Raw genomic sequence first — 10,660 nt, forward strand, 5'->3', positions numbered from 1 at the left:
TCCGCGGCAAGAAAACTAAAACTCGCAGTTGAGCTCGCAGACGGCCTTCTCTTTCTGCCGCTTCCGTCCCACTGCCCGACCCTTTGAATTGCCCCCCATCATCTCGTCCAGTGGCGTCGCGCGGTCGGCAAAGGGCCGTAGTGCATGTCAGCGCTCCCCACCCCGACCGTGTCCCAGAGGTCGCAAACGGGTTTTGATTCCGTACCCGTACCCGGCCGCACCAGGGTCGCAAACGGGTACCCATACCCGTACCCGGCTGGGTACGGGTACCCGGTTGCGACCTCTGCCGTGTCCGTAGCCCCGGCGCCTGGCGCACTCCCCCCACGTGGGTTCCGGTGCAGTTGACACTGCCCGCAAACTCGACATCAGACGCCGTCGTTCAGCCTAGCCCGCCCTCGTCCACACGTCTCCACCGTGACTAATATAGACTCGTAGTGACACGCTCCTGCATAGCTCTGCTGCAGCTCGACCTCGCCTATCGCGTCTCTGAGGTCTGCGCTTGGAGCCGTTTAACATCACGCCGCTCGTGCCAGGGTGCCGCGGACGTTGGCAGTAACTGGCGCTGTGCTTTTCTTGCAGAGGGGGAGGAGGGCCCGGAGCCGGCTGTCGTCAACCTCCCGCTGTTGGTCAACTCGGAGCACGCGCCGCGCGACCTCTCACTCGCCAAGTGGATGGTCGCACCTCTCTCTGGCTCTCCGCACTGCTTGGGGCAGGCTCCCCGCAACAACGTAGTGCAGCAGAATCAGCAGCAGCAGGGCAATCACTGCACTCCACTGAACTCCACGCAGCAGCAGCGGCCGCAGCAGCAGCAGCCGCAGCAGCCTCAGCAACATCAGCAGCCGCAGCAGCAGCCTCCGCAGATGGCGGTGGCTTCACCTCAGGGCCACGCAACTGCCCCGCCACCTGGCAGCGCCTCGTACCGAGGCCCCGCACCGCGGCCGGACCCGTTGCGCCCTGCGCAGCCCCAGCCGACGTGCAACGGCGCGCCGAGCCGGGCCCCGGCTGCCGCCCTGCCGCAGCAGGGCGAGCGGGCGACGCTGCCGGCCTCGCGGCCCGTGGCGGCCGTGGTGTCGCCCCGCGGCTGCGTGGTGTCACGGGCGCCGGCGATCGTGGCTCGGGTCACTCCCGTCATTCAGACGTCGGTGATCCGTGGGCCCACGAACCCAGCCCCGTTGAAAAACCACAACCTCAACATCAATCATTTTCCGCATCAGCACAACCATCACAATCATAGCGATAATCATCACCACCAACACCACCACCATCATCATTTCCAGCAACATCACCAGCAGCAGCATCTCGAACACAACCACCATCAGCACCATCACCTCGCGGGCAGTCTCGCTCACACACCTCCGCCACTGGTCAAGCCGCAGTGAGGGGGACGATGCGGGGACTGCGTTTGTCTCGGTTGAAGAGCTGCAGGACCGGTGGCATGGGTGGGCACAGAGTTGCCTCCATCTGCCTCCCCAGGACGTCGAAGCAGACCGAGCGGAGGAGATCCCCCGCCAGGTTCGCGTTTATTCCTCCACTCTCGATCCATGATCACGTGACCTTGGAGAAGCGGAGGAACAGAATCAACAGCAGTGGCAAACACTTAACGTGCACTCCGGGGGCTTGTTGTTCGAGTCGTGGAATATCCCTGCTGTCCGTCAGCGGCTCTGGGTTTTGGTGGCGGCGTGCCCATCGCGTGTTGCTCGGGCGGGTTGGGTGCTCTTGTTAATCCTTCTCGAGCCGGCTCCGTTTCACCTCACCTTTGGCAATATGGGCGGAAGACCCACGAAGCTCTGCCTCTCTCACATGTGAATCTTCCCGCGCTCTTTCGAGTACTGGATGCGCCCATTGTAGGAGCTGGAATCTTCCACGATGGTTGAAGTGCACCAAGGACCAATCCAGCTCCACTCTTATATGGCAACAAAAGGAAGCTGTAAAAGTTAAAGAAGTAGAAAAAAGAAAGAAGAGAAAAACCCTCGGATCCTCTTTTTCCACAATGAGCACTTGACTTGTCCAGCGGTTTGGGCGAATCACACGAGAGCGAGCCAATCACCTGCGCTTGCCCAGAACTAGCTGGCCTAGCTGCAGCAGGGCCAGGTGCTCGCGAGAGACCGAGTCAACCCGACGAGGTACCGAACGGCGACAAGGGTCGGCCTCACCACGAACTCGAGGCAGCGAGGCCTGCCTAGGGCAAGAGAAACTCATCAAGTGCTAATTCCATTTAAAAAAAACGTTTCCCCCCCCCCAACCCAACGAGGAAGTTCTCACGCGGCACCTCTAGTTGTTTTTTTCTAAGCGCGTGCGTGCAACGTGTGTGCGCGCGTCTCTCCGTCTCCTCGAAGCCCACACACGCTACTGTGATCATTTTAACACACCGATGGTTAGCAGATAATATCTACTTGTGCCTCCCTCCATCCCTGCCTCTCCCCCCTCCCCAAAAAAAAATTAAGTACCTAGCACTAATAGTTTATATATATGTAGAAAAATAAAAAAAGTAAGAAAAAAGAATAACCGTGCAATAGGCTGCGCTGAAGTTGGTGAAGACGGAGGAGACTGCTCTCAGCTTGCGGTGCGAGGGCATCGATTTGATCGCAAGCTGCACCCCCCCCCCGCTCTCGCCCCGACCAACGGAGGATAACGCACGGCCTGCGTCCCACGTTATCTCTCCGAGCCACCTTGGAGGGGGTAGCGCGGAGCAGGTGGACATGAAATGGGGTGGACGCGAGGGTTTGGCTGGCAGCGCACGCGGCTCACTCGTTCGCGCAGTTTGTTTCATCCGTCTGTAGCGGCCTCCCCCACCACCCATTTATCCGCTGCTACTCTGAGAGGATGAGCGAAGGCCGCGGTGCCCGATGGACCTTGTCCGGCCACACCACCACCATCGCCGCCGTCACACCGCCTGATTATTGTGGTTGTGACCGGATGGACTGGCAAAAGAAACATTGTTTATTTTTTAACTCTCACGTTTACTTTTTTTCTGGACTACAAAGCAGATTGTTATTTTTTGTGACCATCTGTGGCGAGGCTAGAGGCTTGGGAATTACAAAAGAAAACAGCCTCGATCGTAAAAAAAAGAGATGTTTCCAAGCCAATCGTGGGTTGAAATGCTGTATCTGCATAGACTAGAGGATTTTGGACTAGAAGCATAATAAAAGGTAAAAAAAAAATTCTATAAAATAAACATAAAATAAAAAAAACAACAGCTTATAATTTGTTCAGGTAAAAAACTAAAGCTATATCGGGAGAATGCTTTGTGTTGGAAAACTCATGCTCGTATTCTACAATGTTTGAATGTTGAACTTCTTTCGTACCGTACGTAGCCAATCGGAGGTGCGAGGGCAGGCCAACAAAGCAACACTACTACTACTACAAGCAACACTACTGCCATGTTAAGTCGGGTTCATATGATGCCCCTTTTGGATATCGCAGTATGTACGTTCTTTCGGACCGATCCACATCGCACCGATTCCACGCCGTACGTAGCCAACCGGTTCACTGTTTAGGTTTCAATGTGATTCACATTGAAACCGAAACTGTGGATTCAGGATGGGAGAACAAAAATAAATCAACTCTGTTGTTTTTTTCTCTCTCTTTCTGTCGTTGCTAAATTTCTTCCCCCAATTTATAATTTTCAAAAATTTCACATTTTAAAAGTAACTCTTCTTGTTTATGTCCTCCCACCCCCCGAACCCCCCCCCCCCCCCCATTTGTGTTATTACTGTACGTTTGTTTATTATTGTTGTTATTGTTTTTGGGCTGTAGACACTGATGTGACCGCGAGCTGTATGAAAGGAGCTATCGGCCAATCCGCCGCCTGTAATTGTCCGTGACGTCACCGCAGCGCCTGGTGGATTTCGTGACGTGCGGCCCCGCCGCGCTTTGATGATCGTCACCGTTCGCGCAACGTTAGCCACGTTCCTTTGCCGGACAGCCGTGGGTGGAGAAACTACGGCCACGTGGGCCGGACATTTCGTTTCGTGTAACCCGTGGCCACACGAGGCCTACGCAAGGCTTAATTTATAGAACATTTGGCGGAGCTCAGATCCCTCGCCATTAAGCCCTGGGTCCTACTACTTCCACAACAGCTTGCAAGCAATATTTATTCGTCACTGCAAACATCTTCAGCCGCACTAATCGGGTACTAGAGGGGACATGTTTTCGGCCCGCCAACAACACTGTGTTTCGAATTTTTCAATGCGCTCCACCGCTTGTGTCCATGCGGGAGGCCTCCTGCCGAAGGTATTCGGAAGTCCTCTCCGGCTGTCGGCACTCGAAGGAAGCGATTTCCTCCTCACCCACCCCTGCTGCCGTAGGGTCTTGTGACGATCTCGCAGCGAGGCGTTCCGGAGCGAGGCAGCCGCCTGGTTGAACCTGTCCACGATGCACTACCTAATTAAATGGTGCCGCCCTCTCCGATGTGCGCTCATTGATTGAGATGCACTTCTGCTACACAAGTAATTGTTTTTTTTTGAAGTCTTAAAGATTTAAGAAATCTTTAATGTCTGTGATTCCTGTATGAAGTGTATCTGCTCTGTGTGACCTCCCTCGATCTCGTGATGTTTCTCATTTTTAAGTTCCCCCCCCTCCTCCTCACCTTGAAAGAAGACAAAACCCCCACCACCAACGGTGATTGACGTTTTTTTTGAAAGCATGCGCGCTTTTTAAATATTTACGAGGAGCGTTTGAAGGCTATGCGGTGTTGTGCGAGCCCGGGAGCACAGAGACGATGCGGTGAAGGCTGCTGCATGGATCGGACGTGGAGTTTGTCGATCGCATCTGTAATTACTGTATTAATGAGTGTCAAGACTCCATTCCAAAGACTCCGCTGCTGGGTTATTCCCCCCCCCCCCCAAAGCGGCCTCCCATCCTGCATCACCGCGTCTCCCGCACCTCGATGACCCTACCGGTCCTCGCCATTCAAACACACGTGAAGTTGTTACATGCCGCATGAGCCTGATGATTGCTAAAAAACACACGTTCCGTGCGACGTATACTGCTGATTCGCGTGAAGATGGAGATGTCCTGCATTTGCACGCGTCTTGTTCGTGCGGCGCGTGTGGATCTGTGCCCTACGACATCATGCAGACGGCGCCGATTCATACTAAGACGGGGATCTTGTGCGCGCAACGCCGATTCAAATTTGCACATCTTCTGTGTGTGGACGCGAGGCTTCGATTCAAATGAAACGGAACGGTGCGCGTGCAAGAAGCGCGCGCCCAAGGGCTGTAAGGTTAGAGGCCCCTCGACTTCACGCGGGGTGGCGCGCTTTAGCAATCATCAGGCAAGCGCGCGCGTAACAGCCTTGCGCTTGCGAACGGAGGACGACCGATCGGTGGAGCGCGGTGGGGCGCGCGGCTGCAACGTCCGGAGTTTTGGGAAGCCCCTGTTTGTAAAGCGCGCCACACACTCGCCAAAAAACTAAAAATGTAGTCTCCCCCCCCCGGCGTTTGCTCGTTATGAATGAACGCGCGAGGGTGCGGGGCAGGGCAGCGGCCAAATCGTGATCGCCAGCGAAGGCCACAGTGTGGGACACGGTTCTTCCATTTCGTCAGTAAATACGGGCAGTTGCGCACAAAACTAAAATAAATTAAAAAACACGTGAGAAACGCTACGGATGTAACCCGCCGAAGCCTTATACATTGACGTGAGCAACCGTGACTGGACTAGCGCCGTCAGGCTATACCGGGTTATCCCCTTGTTGTATGCTAAGAGGAATACACAAATAAAATAAAACCAGACGATTTGCACAGAGAAAAGCCAGGTTATTTCTACTACTGTTTATACTCCCCCCCCCCCCCCGTTGCCTTGTACGGAACCCTCCTGCACAAATGAAATAAAAAAAATGTAAAGAAAATCGAACGAGAATCTTTATCATTATCGCAAGTTTTATCCTGGAGAAATCCGATAAGCTATGAAGCTCTTCCCCCCCCCCCCCACCACAGATGTCTGGAAGACATGAAAACGACTAGAAGCCTCTGTTCTAATTCATTCCGCATGGTCCTGTGTATTACAATCGTTATTGATAATTAGAATAAAACAACTTTAACACATTCGTCAATAAGTGTCGCCATAAAAGGATAAAAATATACAAGAGGCCGACTTTGTGCAATGGCTCTTCTTCATAGCACACGATGTGCTTATTGAGAAGGGACATTACCCGAAACGTTGCCTATTATATACTTTTTTCCCTTTTTAAGGCCACGGTGTAATTGACGAACGTGTCGAGGTTGTTTTATTATTTGTCATGGCGCACCACTGCAAACTTATCAGCAGCAGCATCACCATTAAAACAAAAGTAATAATAGCCATACATGGACTCCTCTATTTACGAACACTCGACTTTCAAACTTTCCGAGATACGAACAAACCTGTCCGTAAGTTCAACCGCCGCGCTATCGATGGCGGCGGTGGTGGTGGTGGTGTTGGTGGTTCAGTGTCATCACCCAGCATTCCCAGAATGTCTGCCTGGGCCGCCACGGTTGTTGCGTTGTCGCTGTGTGAGCTCACTGCGACGTGCTCGGTGCTACTATTTAGACTTAACTTTCGTGACTGCAGGAATGCATATTCTCGGTTCTTTCGGTAAAGTCACGTAGATAGAAAACCAAAAATATGTATTTTTAAATAAAAAATAATACATTTAAGTTAAAATTTAAATATATATATTTTTAATAATAAATTTCGACTTAAAACTTTCGTGACTGTAGGAATTCATATTATTGGTTCTTTCGGTAAAGTCACGTAGATAGAAAACTTAAAAAAATCTATGAAATAAAAAATAATAAAATTGTATTAACATTTAAAATTTTAATAATATTTTATTTGAAAAGAATACATTTTGACTTAAAACTTTAGTGACTGCAGGAATTCATATTCCTGGTTCTTTCGGTAAAGTCACGTAGATAGAAAACAAAAAAATAAAACTATTTATAAAAGAAACTCAAAAATTATTAAAGAGTTTTTTTTTATAATAAAGATAATAAAAATAAAATAAAAATAATACATTTAAAATAATAAATGTTTACTTAAAACTTTCGTGACTGTAGGAATTCATATTACTGGTTCTTTCCGTGAAGTCACGTAGATAGAAAATAAAATAAAAATAACAGATGAAAATAATAAAAGTAAAAAACCCACAATAACCCCCCCCCCAGCATGTCTCAGAAGCGTAAGAGTGTTGAGGGTGGTAGTCGCGAAAGCCTCCGTGTTAAAATAAGCGTGGGAGTTGGGATTATGAGCGAGCCGGACTATGGGCCGAAAGGCTATAAGTGTGGGTTCTGGGGCATGAACTGAGAGATTGGTTGATGGAGTGTGTGTGTTGGAGTCAGAGGAAGGGGTGGCATGTGGTTTGGCGTTTTGGAGTGCGCATTGAGATCAGAGCTGGTCATATTAGGAGTTGCGAATTGGGGTTGAAAGTGTGCGTTGGGGGGTGGGGGGTTCAGAGGTCGGGCATGTGGTTTGCGCTTTGGAATGTGGGAGTACGTATCGAGTAAAAGGGGTGCGAGTTGAATTTACGAGTGCGAGTTAAGGTCCGAGACTGGCGGTCACGCGGCTTGCGATGGGGCAGCAGCGGGTTCGGATGATGAGTTTGAGAGGAGCTCAGAGGAGGGTGAAGGTGTCGGGGCAGGGAGTGCGAGACGCGTTTCGACTACCCTCAAGCGCCTCCGACACATTCATCTCGGTCGCCCCCCCCACCCGCCTATTAAAACTTCCTGCACCTCCTACGTCTCCATGTTGAGTAACCAATTCATACTCTTATGCTTTTTTCGGTAAAGTCACGTAGGTAAAAAATTAAATTAATAGAAGTAATAATAGAAATAAAATAATAAATCTATTGTTACTTCTATTAATTACTTCTATTAATTTTATTTTTATTTTGTTACCTACGTGACTTTACCGAAAAGGCCTATGAGTATGAATCCTTGCAGTCATGAAAGCTTCAAATCTAGAAGTAACCAATTGTTGCTGCCCCCCCCCCCCAACCTCTAACCTCTTCATATTTAGCTTTGATTTAACGTCGATGTATTTCTGTTGTTGTTGTTGTTGCAAGATTCGCGTCAACGATGTTACGTGCCGACGACGGCTCGGCATCTCTACGACGTTCCTCCTCGGGGCGTTATCCTTTTAGTTTGTGTGCCTTCTCTTAATTTTGTCCCCTATTGCGCCATCGGTGTCACGCCACGGGAGACGCGGAACCCTTCATGTTGGACAACGCCCCAAAGAAGTGGCCACTACGGAGCTGGCCTCTAAAATTCCCTTCAGGTGGCCACTGGCCTTCCACACAAGTAGCGGGCAGCATCTTCTTGGTTCTTTCGGTAAAGTCACGTAGAATGGAAATGATAAAATAATAAAAATAAAACATAAGTATTTTAGTATATTATTGTATTATTTTATTATATTATAGTATTTTATTATATTATTTTATTATATTATTTTATTATGTTCTATTTTTATTATTTTATTACTTCCATTCTACGTGACTTTACCGAAAGAACCAAGAAGATGAATCCCTGCAGTCACGAAAGCTTTAAATCGAAATTTAGCAGGCAGCATTTTACCCACACGCTCCGCTGGAATTCTCATCACGTGACAGTCAAGCTGATGCTTTTAGATTCTCAGAGTTGGGACTTTAGTCAACGGTGACCGGGTTGAGACCATCACCTCACCACAATAAAAAAAAAACCCGGCTTCACCGCAGGTGTTTGCCTGGATCTGGCAGAACAGGATATCAACGGCTCATCGCTCCGACCTCTGAGCCACCCAGCCGCCACTTCGCCCTCTCACGCTGGATTGATGACTCTCATCTGGGATTAGTTCGTAATCCAGGTTGAACGCACATTTAAACACAAGCCCCCACTTAATTGGCATGGGGTCAAATCGTAAACAAAAGACTCCGAAATTAGGCATCGATCTCGCCAAATTGCAATCCAAAATCTGAGCATCACTCTCTGAAGCAACTGAACCATTTATCAGACCCTCGCATCTCTCAGATTGATAAAACTAATATCTTTAACTATGGGAACCTCATTTGCCAGTAAAAATATGATAATTGGCTTTTTACCCTTCTATCTGGCAACAAAACTGACACCTTTTTACAGATAGAAGGGTAAAAAACCAATTATCATATTTTTACTGGTAAATGAGGTTCCCATAGTGTAGATGCTTGCCCCGAGCTCTCATACTCTGATGGTGCATTGTCTTTGAGTTGTGCGCCTTTTGGCGTCATCTGGTCCAACCCATGTGATACTAGGCTCTAAGGAAAGCTGTCTCGGGTGTGGACCAATCAACTTCAAGGACAGTGCACATTATCAGAGTTATGTTGTTTTTTGTTTGCATTATGACTGCAGGTATTGTGGTCTATGCAAACATGACTCCTTGTAAAAAGGTGTCAGTTTTGTTGCCAGATAGAAGGGTAAAAAACCAATTATAATATCTTTAAGACCTTATTTTTGTGTTTAGTTTGGTGTACTTCCCGTGCACCTCCGATTAGCACAGTTTGGGTACGTATGGCGCTAAAGAAGTTCAACATACGTACATACTATGAATAACTGCTCGACAGGTCCATCTCGCAGACTCATCCTGGTCTCTTCAGTTCTCACCTGGTTCAAATAAATAGTAAAAAAAACCCCACACCAAACCCTTTCCCATCGCGTGGGGTAAAGTTCTTGAAAAATAGCCGCAATTGGCAAATCCGTGACCCGCAAACTCAAAACTCGAGTATGGTTCAAGGTTCACGGTTCACGGGCCTCCTTTTGTTTCGTGTTACCTTTACATGAACCCCAAACACGAAACGGGAAGCATTTCTCACGTAAAATATGATGAATGTTTTTCCGACAGTGTTAAAACAGAACTCGTGCGGTAAATGTACAAGAATGGGGAGGTGAATAAAAAGAGAGAGCGAGAGAGAATGTGGAAAGAAAATTCCTCCGGGCGGCTGAACCTCGCTGGGAAAAAACGCGCAACCTGGGACCCGAGCGCTGGGCTTGCGTGGGAGACGCGATGCAAACGAGATGGCGTTCTTACTTAGTAGCAGCAGCAGAAGCCGCATCATCAGCAGCAGCAGCATCAGCAGCAGCAGCATCAGCAGCAGCATCAGCAGCATCGCGAGCAGTGTGTGCAGTTAAATGCATCCAGTCCAGGAACGTCTCTTTATGTACAGGAATCTCGTGGTCAACCGATAATGGTCGAGCACACCTCGATACATCTGGCGTGAATGGTCAAATCCGCGATGGAAAAAGCGACGATGGTGCGAGGTTTTGGTGTAAACTTGAGCAAAAGAAGCGTGTGTGTGTGTGGGGGGGGGGGATTGTGGGGGTCGCAGTCCTGTGCATCGACCGAGCGAATGCAGGAACGTCCGCCGCTCGCCGAGCGCGGATGTCTCGTGGAGACACTCGGGAACAACAACAACAGAGACAGGTGGCAGGATTATTATTCATCCTCCTCCTCCAGGAACAGGTACCATTGCTGCGGCAGAGGATGGGGATGATGGCCTGGCGGAAAGGAGTCAATAAAACGCCGCACATTATTGTCAACACGCGAGTTTGCGTTTTTAATGTTGAATAATTTTTTTGATGAAAAAAATTGAACGAAATCCCAGTCACATTGTGCGAGCAGGGCCGATGGGGGTGGGACTGGTGGTGGGGGGGGGGGCTGGTGGGTGGGTGGTGGG

At 49.3% G+C, this 10,660-nt stretch overlaps 1 protein-coding gene across 1 annotated transcript in view; it reads left to right on the forward strand.

Moving 5' to 3' along the window:
* LOC144933067 (uncharacterized) overlaps window positions 1-5,821 on the forward strand; it is a 60,702-nt gene extending 54,881 nt beyond the window's left edge. Inside the window, exon 6 of the mRNA XM_078857563.1 lies at window positions 580-5,821. Within this exon, the coding sequence (XP_078713689.1) occupies window positions 580-1,379 (800 nt within the window). The 3' untranslated portion in view covers window positions 1,380-5,821. The remainder of the gene's footprint in view (window positions 1-579) is intronic.
* Window positions 5,822-10,660: the final 4,839 nt, after the last annotated feature.

This window comes from Lampetra fluviatilis, chromosome 6 (assembly GCF_964198595.1).
Source record: "Lampetra fluviatilis chromosome 6, kcLamFluv1.1, whole genome shotgun sequence".
NCBI classification, from domain to species: Eukaryota; Metazoa; Chordata; class Hyperoartia; order Petromyzontiformes; family Petromyzontidae; genus Lampetra; species Lampetra fluviatilis.